The sequence below is a fragment of the Scyliorhinus torazame genome, chromosome 15, assembly GCF_047496885.1.
Source record: "Scyliorhinus torazame isolate Kashiwa2021f chromosome 15, sScyTor2.1, whole genome shotgun sequence".
Taxonomy (NCBI): domain Eukaryota; kingdom Metazoa; phylum Chordata; class Chondrichthyes; order Carcharhiniformes; family Scyliorhinidae; genus Scyliorhinus; species Scyliorhinus torazame.
In genome coordinates, this window is record NC_092721.1 from 204304609 (window position 1) to 204328259 (window position 23651).

The window sequence follows — 23651 nt, forward strand, 5'->3', positions numbered from 1 at the left end:
TCAATACTGACCCTCTGACAGTGCAGCACTCCCTCAGTACTGACCCTCTGACAGTGCGGCACTCCCTCAGTACTGACCCCCTGACAGTGCAGCACTCCCTCAGTACTGACCCTCTGACAGTGCAGCGCTCTCTCAGTACTGACCCTCTGACAGTGCAGCACTCCCTCAGTACTGACCCTCTGACAGTGCAGCCCTCCCTCAGTACTGACCTTCTGACAGTGCGGCACTCCCTCAGTCCTGACCCTCTGACAGTGCGGCACTCCCTCAGTACTGACCCTCTGACAGTGCAGCACTCCCTCACTGCTGACCCTCTGACGGTGCAGCACTCCCTCAGTACTGACTCTCTGACAGTGCAGCACTCCCTCAGTGCTGACACTCTAACAGTGCAGCACTCCCTCAGTACTGACCCTCTGACGGTGCAGCGCTCTCTCAGTACTGACCCTCTGACAGTGCAGCACTCCCTCAGTACTGACCCTCTGACAGTACGGCACTCCCTCAGTACTGACCCTCTGACAGTACGGCACTCCCTCAGTACTGACCCTCTGACAGTACGGCACTCCCTCAGTACTGACCCTCTGACAGTGCGGCACTCCCTCAATACTGACCCTCTGACAGTGCAGCACTCCCTCAGTACTGACCCTCTGACAGTGCAGCACTCCCTCAGTCCTGACCCTCTGACAGTGCGGCACTCCCTCAGTACTGACCCCCTGACAGTGCAGCACTCCCTCAGTACTGACCCTCTGACAGTGCAGCGCTCTCTCAGTACTGACCCTCTGACAGTGCAGCACTCGCTCAGTACTGACCCTCTGACAGTATGGCAGTCCCTCAGTACTGACCCTCTGACAGTGCAGCGCTCTCTCAATACTGACCCTCTGACAGTGCAGCACTCCCTCAGTCCTGACCCTCTGACAGTGCGGCACTCCCTCAGTACTGACCCCCTGACAGTGCAGCACTCCCTCAGTACTGACCCTCTGACAGTGCAGCGCTCTCTCAGTACTGACCCTCTGACAGTGCAGCGCTCCCTCAGTACTGACCCTCTGACAGTACGGCACACCCTCAGTATTGACCCTCTGACAGTACGGCACTCCCTCAGTACTGACCCTCTGACAGTGCAGCGCTCCCTCAATACTGACCTTCTGACAGTGCAGCACTCCCTCAGTACTGACCCTCTGACAGTGCGGCACTCCCTCAATACTGACCCTCTGACAGTGCAGCACTCCCTCCGTACTGACCCTCTGACAGTACGGCACTCCCTCAGTACTGACCCTCTGACAGTGCAGCACTCCCTCAGTACTGACCCTCTGACAGTGCGGCACTCCCTCAGTACTGACCCCCTGACAGTGCAGCACTCCCTCAGTACTGACCCTCTGACAGTGCAGCGCTCTCTCAGTACTGACCCTCTGACAGTGCAGCACTCCCTCAGTACTGACCCTCTGACAGTGCGGCACTCGCTCAGTACTGACCCTCTGACAGTATGGCAGTCCCTCAGCACTGACCCTCTGACAGTGCGGCTCTCCCTCAGTACTGACCCTCTGACAGTGCAGCGCTCTCTCAATACTGACCCTCTGACAGTGCAGCACTCCCTCAGTACTGACCCTCTGACTGTGCGGCACTCCCTCAGTGCTGACCCTCTGACTGTGCAGCACTCCCACAGTACTGATCCTCTGACAGTGCAGCCCTCCCTCAGTACTGACCTTCTGACAGTGCGGCACTCCCTCAGTACTGACCCTCTGACAGTGCGGCACTCCCTTATTACTGACCCTCTGACTGTGCGGCTCTCCCTCAGTACTGACCGTCTCACAGTGCAACACTCCCTCAGTACTGACCCTCTGACAGTGCGGCACTCGCTTAGTACTTACCCTCTGACAGTGCAGCACTCCCTCAGTACTGACCCTCTGACAGTGCGGCACTCGCTCAGTACTGACCCTCTGACAGTATGGCAGTCCCTCAGCACTGACCCTCTGACAGTGCGGCTCTCCCTCAGTACTGACTGTCTCACGTGCAGCACTCCCTCAGTACTGACCCTCTGACAGTGCAGCGCTCTCTCAATACTGACCCTCTGACAGTGCAGCACTCCCTCAGTACTGACCCTCTGACAGTGCGGCACTCCCTCAGTACTGACCCCCTGACAGTGCAGCACTCCCTCAGTACTGACCCTCTGACAGTGCGGCACTCCCTCAGTAGGACCCTTTGACAGTGCGGCACTCCCACAGTACTGACCCTCTGACAATGCAGCACTCCCTCAGTAGGACCCTCTGACAGGCAGCACTCCCTCAGTACTGACCCGCTGACAGTGCAGCACTCCCTCAGTACTGACCGTCTCACAGTGCAACACCCCCTCAGTACTGACCCGCTGACAGTGCGGCTCTCCCTCAGTACTGACCGTCTCACAGTGCAACACTCCCTCAGTACTGACCCACTGACAGTGCAGCGCTCCCTCAGTACTGACCCTCTGACAGTGCGGCACTCGCTCAGTACTGACCCTCTGACAGTGCAGCGCTCTCTCAATACTGACCCTCTGACAGTGCAGCACTCTCTCAATACTGACCCTCTGACAGTGCAGCACTCCCTCAGTACTGACCCTCTGACAGTGCGGCACTCCCTCAGTACTGACCCTCTGACAGTGCGGCACTCCCTCAGTACTGACCCTCTGACTGTGCGGCACTCCCTCAGTGCTGACCCTCTGACTGTGCGGCAGTCCCTCAGTGCTGACCCTCTGACTGTGCAGCACTCCCACAGTACTGATCCTCTGACAGTGCAGCTCTCCCTCAATACTGACCCTCTGACAGTGCAGCACTCCCTCAGTACTGACCCTCTGACAGTGCGGCACTCCCTCAGTACTGACCCTCTGACAGTGCGGCACTCCCTTATTACTGACCCTCTGACTGTGCAGCACTCCCTCAGTGCTGACCCTCTGACTGTGCAGCACTCCCACAGTACTGACCCTGTGACGGTGCAGCATTCCCTCAGTACTGATCCTCTGACAGTGCAACACCCCCTCAGTACTGACCCACTGACAGTGCGGCTCTCCCTCAGTACTGACGGTCTCACAGTGCAACGCTCCCTCAGTACTGACCCTCTGACAGTGCGGCACTCGCTCAGTACTGGCCCTCTGACAGTGCGGCACTCCCTCAGTACTGACCCTCTGACAGTGCGGCACTCGCTCAGTACTGACCCTCTGACAGTATGGCAGTCCCTCAGTTCTGACCCTCTGACAGTGCAGCGCTCTCTCAATACTGACCCTCTGACAGTGCAGCACTCCCTCAGTCCTGACCCTCTGACAGTGCGGCACTCCCTCAGTACTGACCCCCTGACAGTGCAGCACTCCCTCAGTACTGACCCTCTGACAGTGCAGCGCTCTCTCAGTACTGACCCTCTGACAGTGCAGCACTCCCTCAGTACTGACCCTCTGACAGTACGGCACACCCTCAGTATTGACCCTCTGACAGTACGGCACTCCCTCAGTACTGACCCTCTGACAGTGCAGCGCTCCCTCAATACTGACCATCTGACAGTGCAGCACTCCCTCAGTACTGACCCTCTGACAGTGCGGCACTCCCTCAATACTGACCCTCTGACAGTGCAGCACTCCCTCCGTACTGACCCTCTGACAGTACGGCACTCCCTCAGTACTGACCCTCTGACAGTGCAGCACTCCCTCAGTACTGACCCTCTGACAGTGCGGCACTCCCTCAGTACTGACCCCCTGACAGTGCAGCACTCCCTCAGTACTGACCCTCTGACAGTGCAGCGCTCTCTCAGTACTGACCCTCTGACAGTGCAGCACTCCCTCAGTACTGACCCTCTGACAGTGCGGCACTCCCTCAGTACTGACCCTCTGACAGTGCGGCACTCCCTCAGTACTGACCCCCTGACAGTGCAGCACTCCCTCAGTACTGACCCTCTGACAGTGCAGCGCTCTCTCAGTACTGACCCTCTGACAGTGCAGCACTCCCTCAGTACTGACCCTCTGACAGTATGGCAGTCCCTCAGCACTGACCCTCTGACAGTGCGGCTCTCCCTCAGTGCTGACCCTCTGACAGTGCAGCGCTCTCTCAATACTGACCCTCTGACAGTGCAGCACTCCCTCAGTACTGACCCTCTGACTGTGCGGCACTCCCTCAGTGCTGACCCTCTGACTGTGCAGCACTCCCACAGTACTGATCCTCTGACAGTGCAGCCCTCCCTCAGTACTGACCTTCTGACAGTGCGGCACTCCCTCAGTACTGACCCTCTGACAGTGCGGCACTCCCTTATTACTGACCCTCTGACTGTGCGGCTCTCCCTCAGTACTGACCGTCTCACAGTGCAACACTCCCTCAGTACTGACCCTCTGACAGTGCGGCACTCGCTCAGTACTTACCCTCTGACAGTGCAGCACTCCCTCAGTACTGACCCTCTGACAGTGCGGCACTCGCTCAGTACTGACCCTCTGACAGTATGGCAGTCCCTCAGCACTGACCCTCTGACAGTGCGGCTCTCCCTCAGTACTGACTGTCTCACGTGCAGCACTCCCTCAGTACTGACCCTCTGACAGTGCAGCGCTCTCTCAATACTGACCCTCTGACAGTGCAGCACTCCCTCAGTACTGACCCTCTGACAGTGCGGCACTCCCTCAGTACTGACCCCCTGACAGTGCAGCACTCCCTCAGTACTGACCCTCTGACAGTGCAGCGCTCTCTCAGTACTGACCCTCTGACAGTGCAGCACTCCCTCAGTACTGACCCTCTGACAGTGCAGCCCTCCCTCAGTACTGACCTTCTGACAGTGCGGCACTCCCTCAGTCCTGACCCTCTGACAGTGCGGCACTCCCTCAGTACTGACCCTCTGACAGTGCAGCACTCCCTCAGTGCTGACCCTCTGACGGTGCAGCACTCCCTCAGTACTGACTCTCTGACAGTGCAGCACTCCCTCAGTGCTGACACTCTAACAGTGCAGCACTCCCTCAGTACTGACCCTCTGACGGTGCAGCGCTCTCTCAGTACTGACCCTCTGACAGTGCAGCACTCCCTCAGTACTGACCCTCTGACAGTACGGCACTCCCTCAGTACTGACCCTCTGACAGTACGGCACTCCCTCAGTACTGACCCTCTGACAGTACGGCACTCCCTCAGTACTGACCCTCTGACAGTGCGGCACTCCCTCAATACTGACCCTCTGACAGTGCAGCACTCCCTCAGTACTGACCCTCTGACAGTGCAGCACTCCCTCAGTCCTGACCCTCTGACAGTGCGGCACTCCCTCAGTACTGACCCCCTGACAGTGCAGCACTCCCTCAGTACTGACCCTCTGACAGTGCAGCGCTCTCTCAGTACTGACCCTCTGACAGTGCAGCACTCGCTCAGTACTGACCCTCTGACAGTATGGCAGTCCCTCAGTACTGACCCTCTGACAGTGCAGCGCTCTCTCAATACTGACCCTCTGACAGTGCAGCACTCCCTCAGTCCTGACCCTCTGACAGTGCGGCACTCCCTCAGTACTGACCCCCTGACAGTGCAGCACTCCCTCAGTACTGACCCTCTGACAGTGCAGCGCTCTCTCAGTACTGACCCTCTGACAGTGCAGCACTCCCTCAGTACTGACCCTCTGACAGTACGGCACACCCTCAGTATTGACCCTCTGACAGTACGGCACTCCCTCAGTACTGACCCTCTGACAGTGCAGCGCTCCCTCAATACTGACCTTCTGACAGTGCAGCACTCCCTCAGTACTGACCCTCTGACAGTGCGGCACTCCCTCAATACTGACCCTCTGACAGTGCAGCACTCCCTCAGTACTGACCCTCTGACAGTGCGGCACTCCCTCAGTACTGACCCCCTGACAGTGCAGCACTCCCTCAGTACTGACCCTCTGACAGTGCAGCGCTCTCTCAGTACTGACCCTCTGACAGTGCAGCACTCCCTCAGTACTGACCCTCTGACAGTGCGGCACTCGCTCAGTACTGACCCTCTGACAGTATGGCAGTCCCTCAGCACTGACCCTCTGACAGTGCGGCTCTCCCTCAGTACTGACCCTCTGACAGTGCAGCGCTCTCTCAATACTGACCCTCTGACAGTGCAGCACTCCCTCAGTACTGACCCTCTGACTGTGCGGCACTCCCTCAGTGCTGACCCTCTGACTGTGCAGCACTCCCACAGTACTGATCCTCTGACAGTGCAGCCCTCCCTCAGTACTGACCTTCTGACAGTGCGGCACTCCCTTATTACTGACCCTCTGACTGTGCGGCTCTCCCTCAGTACTGACCGTCTCGCAGTGCAACACTCCCTCAGTACTGACCCTCTGACAGTGCGGCACTCGCTCAGTACTTACCCTCTGACAGTGCAGCACTCCCTCAGTACTGACCCTCTGACAGTGCGGCACTCGCTCAGTACTGACCCTCTGACAGTATGGCAGTCCCTCAGCACTGACCCTCTGACAGTGCGGCTCTCCATCTCAGTACTGACTGTCTCACGTGCAGCACTCCCTCAGTACTGACCCTCTGACAGTGCAGCGCTCTCTCAATACTGACCCTCTGACAGTGCAGCACTCCCTCAGTACTGACCCTCTGACAGTGCGGCACTCCCTCAGTACTGACCCCCTGACAGTGCAGCACTCCCTCAGTACTGACCCTCTGACAGTGCAGCGCTCTCTCAGTACTGACCCTCTGACAGTGCAGTACTCCCTCAGTACTGACCCTCTGACAGTGCAGCCCTCCCTCAGTACTGACCTTCTGACAGTGCGGCACTCCCTCAGTACTGACCCTCTGACAGTGCGGCACTCCCTCAGTACTGACCCTCTGACAGTGCAGCACTCCCTCAGTGCTGACCCTCTGACGGTGCAGCACTCCCTCAGTACTGACTCTCTGACAGTGCAGCACTCCCTCAGTGCTGACACTCTAACAGTGCAGCACTCCCTCAGTACTGACCCTCTGACGGTGCAGCGCTCTCTCAGTACTGACCCTCTGACAGTGCAGCACTCCCTCAGTACTGACCCTCTGACAGTACGGCACTCCCTCAGTACTGACCCTCTGACAGTACGGCACTCCCTCAGTACTGACCCTCTGACAGTACGGCACTCCCTCAGTACTGACCCTCTGACAGTGCGGCACTCCCTCAATACTGACCCTCTGACAGTGCAGCACTCCCTCAGTACTGACCCTCTGACAGTACGGCACTCCCTCAGTACTGACCCTCTGACAGTGCGGCACTCCCTCAATACTGACCCTCTGACAGTGCATCACTCCCTCAGTACTGACCCTCTGACAGTGCAGCACTCCCTTATTACTGACCCTCTGACTGTGCGGCTCTCCCTCAGTACTGACCGTCTCACAGTGCAACACTCCCTCAGTACTGACCCTCTGACAGTACGGCACTCCCTCAGTACTGACCCTCTGACAGTGCGGCACTCGCTCAGTACTGACCCTCTGACAGTGCAGCACTCCCTCAGTACTGACCCTCTGACAGTGCGGCTCTCCCTCAGTACTGACTGTCTCACGTGCAGCACTCCCTCAGTACTGACCCTCTGACAGTGCAGCGCTCTCTCAATACTGACCCTCTGACAGTGCAGCACTCCCTCAGTACTGACCCTCTGACAGTGCGGCACTCCCTCAGTACTGACCCCCTGACAGTGCAGCACTCCCTCAGTACTGACCCTCTGACAGTGCAGCGCTCTCTCAGTACTGACCCTCTGACAGTGCAGCACTCCCTCAGTACTGACCCTCTGACAGTGCAGCCCTCCCTCAGTACTGACCTTCTGACAGTGCGGCACTCCCTCAGTACTGACCCTCTGACAGTGCGGCACTCCCTCAGTACTGACCCTCTGACAGTGCAGCACTCCCTCAGTGCTGACCCTCTGACGGTGCAGCACTCCCTCAGTACTGACTCTCTGACAGTGCAGCACTCCCTCAGTGCTGACACTCTAACAGTGCAGCACTCCCTCAGTACTGACCCTCTGACGGTGCAGCGCTCTCTCAGTACTGACCCTCTGACAGTGCAGCACTCCCTCAGTACTGACCCTCTGACAGTACGGCACTCCCTCAGTACTGACCCTCTGACAGTACGGCACTCTCTCAGTACTGACCCTCTGACAGTGCGGCACTCCCTCAATACTGACCCTCTGACAGTGCAGCACTCCCTCAGTACTGACCCTCTGACAGTACGGCACTCCCTCAGTACTGACCCTCTGACAGTGCGGCACTCCCTCAATACTGACCCTCTGACAGTGCATCACTCCCTCAGTACTGACCCTCTGACAGTGCAGCACTCCCTCAGTACTGACCCTCTGACAGTACGGCACTCCCTCAGTACTGACCCTCTGACAGTGCAGCACTCCCTCAGTACTGACCCTCTGACAGTACGGCACTCCCTCAGTACTGACCCTCTGACAGTGCAGCACTCCCTCAGTACTGACCCTCTGACAGTACGGCACTCCTTCATTACTGCACTGGAAGTGCCTGCTTGAATATTGTGCTTCAGATTTCTCCATGGCTGTTGTTAGAATACACACAGGGGTTTATTTGTAATGACACTTGTAACATTTTCTTACCCACAGTGCTGGTGACTAGAGAAGATGAATTTAGCCACCGGTTGAACACACGGGCTAGTTTCCGTGGCTGCTCGGCTCTGCACTACGCAGTATTGGTTGACGACTGCCAGACCATCGGATTGCTGCTCGAGGCCGGTAAGGAATTGTTCTCAAATCCGCTACTTGCAAATTGTAAATCATAGAATCCTATAGCCCAGAAGGAGGCCATTCTACGGAGGCCTTGATTCAACAAATCCAGCGCTTGCGGACAAACACTGCATGAACATGGGAACTGGGGAATGCCATTCGGCCCCTCAAGCCTGTCCATCAGTCAGTAAGATCATGACTAATCTGAGTCTTTACTCCATCGTTAACGTAATCAAAATCCATCAGTTTATCATGTTCAGCGGACACTCAGCTTCATGTGCGGGAGAGAGTTCCAGATTTCCACTCTGCTTTGCGTGACCAAGTGTTTCCAGATTTCGCCCCAAGACTTGTAGTTACATTTCTAATTCATGCAGCTCATCTGTTTTGAAAAATAAATCTTATTTTCTGCCTTTGGTTCATGTGCAAACAACAGTCGTGGTTCGTAATGCTTGATTTGGAATCATAGAATTTGCAGTGCACAAGGAGGCCAATCGGCCCATCGAGATTGCACCGGCCCTTGGAAAGAGCTAACCACTGTGCTACTGTGCCACCGTGCCATTCTTTAGTCCTGTCTTCCATTTGCTTTGTTAGGTTGCTGGTGACAGCTTCCAATCTCACTGTGGAAAGCCCTACATTTCTCAATCGAATAAAGCATTGATAGGGCAGCACGGTAGCATTGTGGATAGCACAATTGCTTCACAACTCCAGGGTCCCAGGTTCGATTCCGGCTTGGGTCACTGCCTGTGCGGAGTCTGCACATCCTCCCCGTGTGTGCGTGGGTTTCCTCCGGGTGCTCCGGTTTCCTCCCACAGTCCAAAGATGTGCAGGTTAGATGGATTGGCCATGATAAATTGCCCTTAGTGTCCAAAAATTGCCCTTAGTGTTGGGTGGGGTTACTGGGTTATGGGGATAGGGTGGAGGTGTTGACCTTGGGTAGGGTGCTCTTTCCAAGAGCCGGTGCAGACTCGATGGGCCGAATGGCCTCCTTCTGCACTGTAAATTCTATGAAATTTGGTTTGAAATGCCCCCTGTTGACTTAAAGCTGGAATAATATCACGGTGTCATCGAATTTATATAATATATGTGCCTGGGTGCCTCAGTTGATAGCACTCTGGCCACTCCGTTAGAAGGCTTCAAGTTCCACTCCAGCAACTAGAATGGTTACAGTATAGAAGGAGGCCATTTGGCCCCTTGCTTCCATGCTGGTTCCCTGCAAGCGCTATTTACCTTGTCCGACTCTCGCACTCTGTCCCCGTACCCCTGCAAATTTCACATCTTCAGATAATATTCCAATTCTTATTTGCAATTCACGATTGAATCTTTTTCCACCACACTCGCAGGCCGTGCATTCCAGATTCATGCCCACTTGATGGGCACCCCATCCACCACCATAAACATTCACTACACCAGTGGCAGCAACGTCTGTCATCTACAACAGCGCTTTTAAAACGTTTTTTCCCGGGTCCCTCTTTTACTGACTGGCCGACCTTGGGGACCCACGCCCTCGACCTTGGGGACCCACGCCCTCGACCTTGGGGACCCACGCCCTCGACCTTGGGGACCCACGCCCTCGACCTTGGGGACCCACGCCCTCGACCTTGGGGACCCACGCCCTCGACCTTGGGGACCCACGCCCTCGACCTTGGGGACCCACGCCCTCGACCTTGGGGACCCACGCCCTCGACCTTGGGGACCCACGCCCTCGACCTTGGGGACCCACGCCCTCGACCTTGGGGACCCACGCCCTCGACCTTGGGGACCCACGCCCTCGACCTTGGGGACCCACGCCCTCGACCTTGGGGACCCACGCCCTCGACCTTGGGGACCCACGCCCTCGACCTTGGGGACACCCCCCCCCCCCAACCTTGGGGACCCACGCCCCCGACCTTTGGGACCCACGCCCCCGACCTTTGGGACCCACGCCCCCCAACCTTGGGGACCTACGCCCCCCCAACCTTGGGGACCTACGCCCCCGACCTTTGGGAACCACTCTCCCCGACCTTGGGGACCTACGCTCCCGACCTTTGGGACTCACGCCCGCCGACCTTTGGGACCCACGCCCCCCGACCTTGGGGACCCACGCCCTCCCCGACCTCGGCGTCCCATCCCCCCCCCCCCGACCTTGGGGGCCTCGCCCGCCAACCTTGGGGGCTGATGCCTGTCGACCTTGGGGGCTGATGCCCGCTGACATTGGAGACTGACGCCGCTGACCTTGGGGACCCACGCCAGCCGACCTTTGCGGTACACCATTTCTGCTTACCTTTAATGCGACAAGTGAGCCTGCATGGTCCTCATGATCTTTCTTACTTTGTCATTCAATGTTACATTTCAGCTATGGACTTCAGCTGGTGATTTAGGTTCTCGCTGCATCCTTTGAAAAATATTCAGAGGTTTGTCCTCGAACTCGCCATGCTTGGTCTTCAAATGCCTTTGAAGATTTGGGTTTTAAACTCTCATTTGCCACAACGTCCCTGCATAAAACACACATGGATTTGCTTCCTGATTTGCCTTGGCACAATTAACAAAGCCATACCACAAGAAATCATCTTTGTATTGCTTTGTTCCCAATTTCAGTTTTTTCTTTGTTTAAAACGATCCATCTTCAGTTCTTCCCAGTCCTGCTGCCTTTCTTGCTGGCAGCTAGAAAATGGAGGAATATCTCCTCCGTGATTTTGCGCCAAAAGCACAGCTGTGCAGGGTGCGTGACGTCCCTGTAAGTGCCGGATGCGTGACATGAATAACTAGGACAAAGAATCCAGACTGACACTCCCAGTACAGTGATGAGGGAGTGCTGTGTTGTCCAAGGTACCATTTTTAAGATGAGAATCGAGGCTCTGTTTGTTCTCACAAGTGGCAGTAAAACATCCTGCAGCTTTATCCCAAGAGCAAGGCAGGTCTCCCCAGCTCTCTGGGGCTAATATTTAGCATTCAAAATAAAATCACTGAAATAGATTATCGTTTGGTGTTTCTGTGAAATAGGCTGCTACGTCTCCTACATTATAATAGTGACTACAATTTGGCGTCTTCTTTGGTGATCGCTCACTGACGAGTATGATTGTCCACCTAAAGAATTCCCATGTCACTGGTCACAGATTCTGGGTTCTTACGTGACTGATGATCCCGATCTTAGAGCCGCATCTCCGACCGCACACATGGCAGGTGTTTCCGGGCGGTGGGATTCGTCCTTGGACTTGACATCACTGGTATTCCTTTGTCAGGCTCGTTTTCCGGACCTTTTGAGAAATCCTCCCAAGTGTGGAACCTTTTCCCTACCTTGGGAGCCACCTCTTATCTAAGGCTGACATCGATGCGGAGATCCAACATCGCATCCAATCCGCGAGCGCCGCCTTCGGATGCCTAAGGACGGGAGTCTTTGATGACCGTGCTGATACCAAGATCCTCATGTGTAAGACAGTCATTCTCCCAACTCTTCTGTACGGCTCAGAAACCCGCACTGCGTTACAGACGCTACCTCAAGGCCCTGGGGAGGTACCATCAATAACTGTCTTGAGACGGATTCCCCGCATCAGCTGTGAGGACAGGTGTACTAACATCAGCGTCCTTGAAGGTGGCAAGAGTATGACACCAAGTCCATGGTCATCCGAAACCAACTCCACTGGGCCGGCCGCGTGCTTTGGGTGCCAGAGCCCCGGCTTTTTTACCCAGCTCAAGGAAGGCTGCTGACCAAGAGGAGGACAAAGGTAAGACCGCTGTCCTCGCCCCCTCCGCGTCTGCATCAGTGGCTCCGAAGTGGAGATGGTCGATAGCTTTAAGTTCCTGGGGGTCACCATCACCAACAGTCTGCCCTGGTCCACTCATGGTGATGCAACAGTCAAGAAAGTCCAACAACGTCTCTACTTCCTACGGAAGATAAAGAAATTCGGCATGTCTGCATCGACTCTCGCAAACTTCTACAGATGTGCCATCGAGAGCATCCTATCCGGCTGCATCACAACCTTGTATGGCAACTGCCGGCCCAAGATCACAAGAAACTGCAGAGTGTGGTGAACTCAGCTCAACGCATCACACAAGCTTGCCACCTTCACATTGATTCTGTCTACACCTCCCATTGCCTCAGAAAGGCAGACAGCATTATCAGAGACCCCTCCCACCCAGGCATTGCCCTTCCAGACCCTTCCATCAGGCAGAAGTTTGAAGACCCGCACATCCAGACATAGGAACAGCTTCTTCCCCACAACTACAAGACTCCTCAACGACTCCCCCTCGGACTGATCTGTTCCCTGTAAGAACACTATTCACGACGCCCTATGCTGCTCTTGCTCATGTATTTGCTTTGTTTGGCCCCTTCTTCCGTACTATAACCAATCACTGTCGATGTACCATTTGTCAATGTTCTCTGTTGATTATTCTTGTGTCTACTATGTACGTACTGTGTACGTTCCCTCGGCCGCAGAAAAATACTTTTCACTGCACTGCGGTAATAAATAAATCAAATCAAGCATTAAAATTTAATGTCAGTCACTGATGGTCTCTCTAATGTCACAGTCACAGAACGCAACATGGGGATCCCCCCCCAACACCCCGGCCTCGAGCGTGCAAAACATGCCAGCTTGGCACCTTGGCAGTGGCCCCCTGGGCACCTTGACAGTGCCAGGCTGGCACCCAGGTGGCAGTGTCTGGCTGATACCAGTGCCAGATCACCACCCTGCCCAAAGGGCATGCAGCTGAATCTCGCGAGGCGTTCAGAGTCGGGTAGATCCCGGGAGCGGGGTCCCCCGGCTTTCACCGACCACGTGCGTCGCGATGAGCTGCTTTCCTGGCCCAGCATGGCCAGAAGATCACGCCTGTAGGATCTGTGGGGGTAGAGTTGAGGAATCGCAAAGGAAAAACTACGTTGATGGGAGGTATGTACAGGCCCCTAGCAATAGTCAGGATGTGGGGCAGGAGATAAAAAACGCATGTAAAAAAGGCAATATCACAATAATCATGGGGGTCTTCAATATGCAGGTGGACTGGGAAAATCAGGTTGGTAGTGGATCCCAAGAAAAGGAATTTGTGGAATGTTTACGTGGTGGTTTTCTGGAGCTGCTTGTGGTAGAGCCTACTAGGGAACAAGCAATTCTGGATTTGGTGATGTGTAATGAGACAGACTTGATTAGAGAACTTAAGGTGAAGGAACTCTTAGGGAGCAGTGACCACACTATGAATTCACCCTGCAGTTTGAGAGGGATAAGCTGCAATCAGATGTAACGGTATTACAATTAAATAAGGGTAACTACAAAGACATGAGGGAGGAGCTGGGCAGAGTTGATTGGAAGGAGAGCATAGTGGAGCAGACAATGGAACAGCAATAACAGGAGTTTTTGGGGGTTATTCGGGAGACACAACAGAAATTAATCCCAAGGAGGAGGAAACTTGATAAGGGGAGGACGAGGCATCCATGGCTGACTGGGGAAGTCAAGGTCAGCATAAAAGCTAAAGAAAAAGCAGACAAAGTGGCGAGGATTAGTGAGAAGCCAGTGGATTGGGAAGCCTTTAAAAGCGAGCAGTGGGGCGAACCATGTGCACATGTTCTGGTTGTGCCCTGAGCTCATGGGGTTCTGGGTCTCCTTCTTTAGCACCATGTCAGCGATTCTGCAAATTGAATGAAGCCCTGTCCCTTAGGGGCGCTATTTCAGGTATGGGAACTGCCGAATCTGCAGACAGGGGCGGGAGCGAATGCCCTGACCTTGGCATCACTGATTGCTCGAAGGCGGGTGACTGATGGGGTGGAGGTCAGCTTCTCCACCCAGTGCCTCAGTGTGGCTGGGGAATCTTATGGAGTTTTTATATGACGAGAATTTTAAGTACACCGTGAGGGGGGCAATAGAGGGGTTGTACCGGAGATGGCAGCTGTGTATTCTGTATTTTAAAGAGCTGGTCACCATTAGTTGTTTTGGGGAAGGGGGAGTTGGGGGTCTTTTGGTTCAGCGGAGTGAGGGGGGGGCGGGTGGTTTGGGTGGTTTGTTATTGTTTTGCTGTTACGTATAAATTGAAAAAGCTAAATAAAATTCTATTTTTTTTTAAAAAGCAAACAGTGGACAACTAAAATAGTAATAAGTGGGGAGGAGATAAATATGCGTGCAAGCTTCCTAGTATTGTAAAAGAAAATTGCAACAGTTTTTTTTACGATATATAAAAAGTAAGAGAGAGGCAAGACTGGACATTGGACCTCTAGAAAATGAGGCTGGAGAAGTAATAATAGGAAACAAAGAAATGGCAGAGGAACTGAATAGTTACTTTGCATCAGTTTACATGGTGGAAGACACCTGTGGCTTTCCAGTACTTCGAGAGAGTCAGGAGTGTGTAGTGGCCATCACTGAGGCGGAGGTGTTGGGGAAGCTGAAAGGTGGATAAATCACCTGGACCGGATGGACTGCACCCCAGGGTTCTGAAGAAGGTAGCTGGGGAGATTGTGGAGGCATTGGTGGTGATCTTTCAGGAATCACTGGAGGCAGGGAGGGTCCCAGAGGAATGGAAAATGTAACAGCCCTGTTTCAGTAGGGAGGGAGGCAGAAGATGGGAAATTATAGGTTGGTTAACCTGCCTTTGGTCGTTGGTAAGATTTTTAGAGTCTGTTTTTAAGGATGATATTGCGGAGTACTTGGAAGTGCATGGTAAAATAGGATTGAGTCAGCACGGCTTCATCAAGGGGAGGTCATACCTGACACATCTGTTTGAATTCTTTGAGGAGTGTCCCTTTAAGAAATGTTTTTGTCTAATCACATGGCTTCAGTGATGTAATTGCATGGATGGGGCTGGGCTGTGGCTCTGGGTTTTACATTTGCTTTGAGTTTGGACTGGTTTTGAACTGCCCATGTTGAAAGTAGTGTTTCTCTATCTTCATTTTAAAAGCTGTTTCCAGATTAATTGGTAACTTAAAAGAGATAATTGCTTTCTGGAAAGAATTCTAATCTGTTTGAAAAGGGGAACAGAGTATCAATAACAGGTCTTATACCAGTGAGAATGCTGTGTGCTGGGCCCACCTTTGAAAAGGGGGTTCTGGTTTTACTTGGATTTTGCTATTGAATTGGAACAGTTAATGGGGAATTCATTAAGGATTATACATAGATTACTGTAGCTGTGTGGGGTCTTAATGTTTGTAGTTGATAAAAATTCTTGCTGTGTGTGTTTATACAAATGTTAACTAAATTCTTAGAATAAAGCTTGTTGATTTGATTAAAAGAACTCTGTTAACTAACACCTGAAAGGCAGGCTCTTGTGCTCATCGTAACCAAAATCAATAAACAGTTAGAGGTCAGGTGAACTCCATGATGTACTTTAGAGTTTTCTAAACCTTGGCCCACAACAGGAGATAATGAGGAAGCTGGACAAAGGAGAACCTGTGGACGTGATCTATTTAGATTTCCAGAAGGCCTTTGACAAGGTGCCGTAGCGGAGGCTGCTAAATAAGATCAGAGCCCATGGTGTTAGGGGCAAATTGCTGGCATGGATTGAGGATTGGCTGACTGATAGAAGGCAGAGCATGGGGATAAAGGGGTCTTTTTCAGGATGGCAGCCGGTGACTAGTGGTGTTCCATAGGGGTCAGTGTTGGGACCACAACTTTTCACAATATACATTAACGATCTGGAAGAAGGAATTGAAGGCACTGTTGCTAAGTTTGCAGATGATACAAAGATCTGTAGAGCGGCAGGTAGTATTGAGGAAGCAGGGGGGGCTGCTGAAGGACTTGGGCAGGCTAGGAGAGTGGGCAAAGAAGTGGAGATGGAATATAATGTGGAAAAATGTGAGGTTATGCACTTTGGTCGGGAGAATAGAGGCATAGACTATTTTCTAAATGGGGAAAGGCTTAGGAAATCAGAAGCACAAAGGGACTTAGGAGTCTTAGTTCAGGATTCTTTTAAGGTTAACATGCAGGTTCAGTTTGCAGTTAGGAAGGCAAATGCAATGTTAGCATTCATTTGAGAGGGCTAGAATATTAGAGCAGACACCATTCGGAGTACTGTGAGCAGTTTTGGGTCCCGTACCTAAGGAAAGATGTGCTGGCCTTGGAAAGGGTCCAGCGGAGGTTCACAAGAATGATCCCTGGAATGAAGGGCTTGTCGTATGAGGAACGTTTGAGGACTCTTGTGTCTGTACTCGTTGGAGTTTAGAAGCATGAGGGGCAATCTCAGTGAAACTTACAGGATTCTGCGAGGCCTGGATGGAGTGGACATGGAGAAGATGTTTCCACTAGTAGAAAAGACTAGAATCCGAGGACACGGCCTCAGACTGAAGGGACGATCCTTTAAAACAGAGATGAGGAGGAATTTCTTCAGCCAGATGGTGGTGAATCTATGGAACTCTTTGCCGCAGAAGATGCGGAGGCCAAATCACTGAGTGTCTTTAAGACAGAGATAGATATGTTCTTGATCAATAAGGGGATCAGGGAAACGGGGAGAAGGCAAGAGAATGGGAATGAGAAAATATCAGCCATGATTGAATGGCGGAGCAGACTCGATGGGCCGAATGGACTAATTCTGCTCTTGTATCTTATGGTTTTAATTCAAAAAGGGAGGAATAAAGAAAGCAGGAAACTACAGGCCAGTTAACTGTACATCTGTCATAGGGAAAATGTTAGTAGCTATTATTAAAGAATGCTTGATTGGCAGGATGTGACGATGGTGTGCCACAGGGATCAGTGCTGGGGCCTCAACCTTTTACAATCGATAAAGTTGGATGAAGGGATGGTTAATAAATTTGGTGATGGTGCAAAGATAGGTCGGAAAGTAAGTTGTGAAGAGGGCATAAGAAGGCTACAAAGGGACATAGGTTAAGTGAATGGACAAAGATCTGGCAAATGGAGTACAATGTGAGAAAATGTGAAATTGTCCATTATGGCAGGAAGGTTACAGAAGAAATGGTGAGAGATTGTAGAGCTCGGAGGTGCAGAGGGATCTGGGTGTCTTAGTGCATGAATCACAAAAGGCTAGTTTGCAGGTACAGCAAATAATTAGGAACGTTCATAGACTGTTATTGTATTGCTCGGGGAATTAAATATAAAATTAGGGAGGTTATGCTTCAGATGGTAGCCATGATGTGGAGATGCCGGCGTTGGACTGGGGTGAGCACAGTAAGAAGTCTAACAGCACCAGGTTAAAGTCCAACAGGTTTGTTTTGAATCACTAACTTTCAGAGCGCTGTTCTTTCACTCACCTGAGGAAGGAGCAGCGCTCCTAAAGCTAGTGATTTGAAACAAACCTGTTGGACTTTAACCTGGTGTTGTAAGACTTCTTACTGTGCTTACTGGGCATTAGTGAGACATTTGCGGAGTATTGTGTACATTATCGGTCTCCTTATTTAAGAAAAAATGTAAATATATCAGAAGCAATTCAAAGAAGGTTTACTTACTCTAGACTAATGCCAGGATTGAGAAGGTTCTCTTGTGAGGAAAGTTTCGGCTTGTACCTACTGGAGTTTAGATGAAATGAACAATGAAATGAAAATCGCTTATTGTCACAAGTAGGCTTCAATGAAGTTACTGTGAAAAGCCCCTAGTCGCCACATTCCGGCGCCTGTTCGGGGAGGCTGTTACGGCAACTTGATTGAAACCTTTAAGATCTTTCTACTGCGCCCGATTTCAGTTCTTCCTTGTTTGTTCACCAGAGGCCCTGGAGCTCTGGATACAGCTCACACCAGCACTGCTGGACTCTCCTGAGCAGCTCTCCTGCAGATTCCGTTGTGAGATCCTGGCCTGTTTGTGTCTCTGGCCCTCTCTTCCATATTACACAACAATCCATATTCAGTTCTTCCCACAGTCCTGTTGCTTGCTTGCTGGCAGCTACAAAATGGAAGAATCTCTCCTCCATGACTTTGCGCCCAAAGCGCGTGGTGTTGGTATATGTGCTGGGTGCATGATCTTATCTCTGCTGTTGCCTCTGGCAGAAAGACTCCATCGTTCATATTTAATGGCCGGCCACATCCGGCCTTCTTTTTTTCACTCTGAAACTTTATTTCCAATACCTGATTTTTTTTCCCCCAAGTTTATGACTTTCTACTACTGAAAATTAAAACAATTTCAGATGACATGTGCATCCTTTGCACGCAAACTTTGTTTTAAATATATTCCCATTTCTTTAGAAATTTAAACAAGTATAGAGAAAAGTCCAATCTTGTTTTTACTTTAAAGACTATGGCTTTAGACGAGATGAAGTAACTTGTCAACACACAATGTCACAATATTTCTTACTGGTTCCTCTGCATTGCACTATCCAAACATCCAAGTCATCTCCTGCTCCATCCTCGTCAAAAGTACTTAATTCCTGCTTCCCACAGAGTGGGGGACACAAAGCGACGACTGTAGGTTTCTTCCAGTGTTGACATGTGTCAGCCGTGTTGACTGGCCTCGTTCGATCAGCATTCCTCTCCGACAAACCTGGCCTGGCATTGACCAGCCCACAGCACAGCCTCACTCTACCCCCCACCCCCTCAGCCGTGTTGACTGGCCTCGTTCGATCAGCATTCCTCTCCGACAAACCTGGCCTGGCATTGACCAGCCCACAGCACAGCCTCACTCTACCCCCCGCTCCCTCAAACGCTGCAAACAATCGAGGACTGCCCTCAGCTGGCATTCTTAAAAGCCGGTCGCGGCCGTTGGGGATTTCTTTCCACGATCGGAGCGCCACAAGCGATCGCTCCGCCACCCTCCCGACACTCGTCTGTGACCTTGAGTTTGAAAAACACCGCCCTACCTCATTCCCCATAGCCCAGCAAATATCTCCTCTCCAATTCCCTTTCCAATGTTAGTTAATCTGTTTCCATGGTGCTTCCAGGCAGCACATTTCAGATCACGACAATTCACAGCTAAAATTTATTTTCCTCATGTTGCCTCTGGATATTTTTCCAAATATCTTCACATCTGTGTCCCTCAGCTGACTTGCCCCCCCTGCTACTGGAAACAGTTTTTCTTTAATCTGTCTGAACCATTCATCATTCTGAACACCTCTATCAAACTTTCCCTTAAATTTCTTCTATGGAGAACAGCCCCATGGGACCCCCACCACCTGGAGGTTTCCCTCCAGGCCACTCACCACCCCGACTTGCAAATATATCGCCGTTCCTTCACTGTCGCTGGGTCAAAATCCTGGTCCTCCCCCCCCCCTAACTGAATCACTTCACACTTTCTGGGTGTGTTAGATTTCATCCTCCAGGTTCCCACCCATCTCCTGAAGTCCTCTTCGTTGGTAACTCCATTTCCAAGTTGTACATCATCTGCCAACATGGAAATGATGCTCTGTACCCCCAAGTCTGGATCCTTAAAATAGATGAAAAAGAGCAGTGGTTTTGACACTGACCCCTGGGGAACACCTCAGTATATTTCCCTCTAGCTTGAAAGACAACTAATCAGCAATCACCTCGCTGTTTGGACTTCCTGTTTGCTTTGTTAACCTGGGGCAGAGGGGAAAAGGAAACATGTCAAGAAACCTTTTTCATTCAGGACTGGACAGAGACTTTTCTTAACGTCGCATGGCCAGTATTACTGCGTCCCCCCCACCCCTGTCCCCCCCCCCAGCCCGACCCTTTAAAGTACCTGACTATTTGACTAAGCACTTCAATAATTGATAGGTCTGTTGACTCAGAACCCAATCGATCAGACCATTTCAACAAGCAATAAAATATTACTCTTTAATAATGAAAAGCATCATTTTTCCCCTTTCACTTCCTCGGACCTCTGGCCTTTGACCCCCCCCCCCCCCCCCCCCCCCCCCCACTGCCTTGCCTTTATAAAGAACAGGCAGCTGGGCCTGTCCTTGTAACGTCCTGTTGCCGTCTGCAGTGTCAAAGCATTCCCCCTCGTCAGGCTCCCAGCGAGGGCCGCAACCTTCAGGCCCCGAAGCCTTTGAGCAATTAGTCGCCACCCACCGGCCCGTCTTTATCTGCAGGTCAACAGCTGGGTGACACCGCAGAGCTGGCGCAGCGCGCTTACAGGCCTCGCCTTATAATATTTGATTAATAACCTCCCCGCTTGGCCACCTCGACGCCTGCCATTTTCTTCCCCTCACGCCTGTGCGAGCTGGACACGGAGATGCTCCAAACTGAGATCGATCCGATCCTCTGTGGGGAAATCTATCCGTCGCTGGTGTGAAGCAAGCCCAGTAAATGATGGGCCTGACTTTCTAAGGTGCAGAGTTCACTGACTTGGCTGTTTTTTTTCTCTTCGGCAGCTCTATTGGAATTGCAACTTCACTGAGGGGCGGGGGAGGGGCGGGATGAGTAATTCGAACATCAATAACTGTCATAATAAAAGAACAGCACAATAAGTGGCACAGAATCTTTATTTTTAATCGTTTAACCCTTCCAGGTCAGGCAGCGATCTTGGACAGTAGTTGCTCCTCTGCCCATAGGAATGAGAGGCCATTCAGCCTCTGTAGCCTTATCAAAGGTTCAGTTATATCGTGGCAGATCTGCACTTCATTTCTCCGCCTTGGCTTCCTCTCCAGACCTAACAAAACGTCCACACCTATCGACCATTCTCTTGGGGATTGCCTCCACTCACCTGTTTGCTGAAACATTCCAATGTGCACGCGGGATGAGAGAAGTGTCCTGGACGCGAGTATTCCAAAGTCTTGTTGGCAAAGCCGTATCCTAACTTGCATCAAGATCTCCCCGCCCCTCACACTGATTGTTTGCTGATGTATGCTGACTCCAGCTGTGCCATAACTGGAAAATAACACATCCTCGTTTCCAGGTCCCTCCATGGCCATGCGCCCTCAGCTACGCCCCTGACTCCCTAACTCGATACAGCATCCCAGAAGGAACTCTGCCTTCCTACAATTCTGGCCTCTTGAACATTCCCAACTTTAATCCTTCCATCACTGGCTTCCGTGCCTCCATCTGCCTGGACCCCAAGCTGTGGAATTCCCTCCCTAAAACTCTCGGCATCTCCCTCTCTCCTTTTAAAAGTCGCACAGTGGTTAGTGCTGTGGCTCCTTGTGTGGCTCTGTGTTGAATTGTGTCTGATTCCGCTTTCAGCTGACACTCCAGTAGAATATTTGTCCCTCAATGTCACTGAAAACAGATTAACTGGACGTTATCATGCAGCTGTGAATGGGAGCTTGCTGTGCTCAAATTGCCTGATGTGTTTCCTCCTTCACAACAACGGTGACTCAACTTCAAAATATACTCAGTTGGCTTTGAAGCACTTTGAAATGCGCTGAAATCGTGAGCTATAGAAATGTGTGTCTCAGCTTCTGACAGTACCTTAGGGCATTCTTCTACATTAAGGGCACTGTATGCCAGCAAGTTATTGTTGTTATAACAGTCCTGCACCATGTACAGGTGCTGGTTTAGCACAGGGCTAAATCGCTGGCTTTTAAAGCCGACCAAGGCAGGCCAGCAGCACGGTTCAATTCCCGTACCAGCCTCCCCGAACAGGCGCCGGAATGTGGCGACTAGGGGCTTTTCACAGCAACTTCATTTGAAGCCTACTTGTGACAATAAGCGATTTTCATTTCATTTCATTTACAGGACTAATTCTTTAGAAAAACCACAAAATGTTCTCAGCCCACACTCTTTGCTAAAATATTGAGTTTCAAACACTCAAATATGTAACATTATTGTGTCCTGAGGCCCACAGGCATCAGGAATGCGCGCACACAGACATCAGGACCACGCGCACACAGACATCAGGAACGCACACATACAGACATCAGGAACGCACGCACACAGACATCAGGACCGCGCGCACACAAACATCAGGAACGCACACATACAGACATCAGGAACGCACGCACACAGACATCAGGACTGCGCGTACACAGACATCAGGAATGCACGTACACAGACATCAGGACCGCGCGCACACAGACATCAGGACCGCGCGCACACAGACATCAGGACCGCGCGCACACAGACATCAGGAACGCACGTACACAGACATCAGGAACGCACGCACACCGACATCAGGAACACACGCACACAGACATCAGGAACGCACACACAGACATCAGGAACGCACGCACACCGACATCAGGAACACACGCACACAGACATCAGGAACGCACACACAGACATCAGGAACGCACGCACACCGACATCAGGAACACACGCACACAGACATCAGGAACGCACACACAGACCACAGACATCAGGAACCCCCGCACACAGACATCAGGAAACCCCGCACACAGACATCAGGACCGCGCACACACAGACATCAGGAACGCACGCACATAGACATCAGGACCGCGCGCACACAGACATCAGGAACGCACGCACACAGACATCAGGAACGCACGCACACAGACATCAGGAACCCTCGTACACAGACTTCAGGAACCCGCGCACACACAGACAGCAGGACTGCGCGCACACAGACATCAGGAGCGCATGCACACAGACATCAGGAGCACACGCACACAGACATCAGGAACGCACACACAGACCTCAGACATCAGAAACCCCGCACACAGACATCATGAACGCGCGCACATAGACATCAGGAACGCGCGCACACAGACATCAGGAACGCGCGCACACAGACATCAGGAACGCGCGCACACAGACATCAGGACCGCGCACACACAGACATCAGGACCGCGCGCACACAGACATCAGGAACGTGTGCACACAGACATCAGGAACGCGCGCACACAGACATCAGGAACGCGTGCACACAGACATCAGGAACGCGTGCACACAGACATCAGGAACCCCCGCACACAGACATCAGGAACCCCCGCACACAGACATCAGGAACGCATGCACACAGACATCAGGAACCCCCGCACACAGACATCAGGAACCCCCGCACACAGACATCAGGAACCCCCGCACACAGACATCAGGAACCCCCGCACACAGACATCAGGAACCCCCGCACACAGACATCAGGAACCCCCGCACACAGACATCAGGAACCCCCGCACACAGACATCAGGAACCCCTGCACACAGACATCAGGAACGCGCGCACACAGACCACAGACATCAGGAACCCCCGCACACAGACATCAAGAACGCGTGCACACAGACATCAGGAACGCGCGCACACAGACATTAGG

At 52.4% G+C, this 23651-nt stretch overlaps 1 protein-coding gene across 1 annotated transcript in view; it reads left to right on the plus strand.

Annotated features, from left to right (window-relative positions):
* Positions 1–23651, plus strand: part of clpb (ClpB family mitochondrial disaggregase) — a 212413-nt gene that overhangs the window by 59146 nt on the left and 129616 nt on the right. The window contains 1 exon segment of the mRNA XM_072477474.1: positions 8530–8658. Coding sequence (XP_072333575.1) covers positions 8530–8658 — 129 coding nt within the window.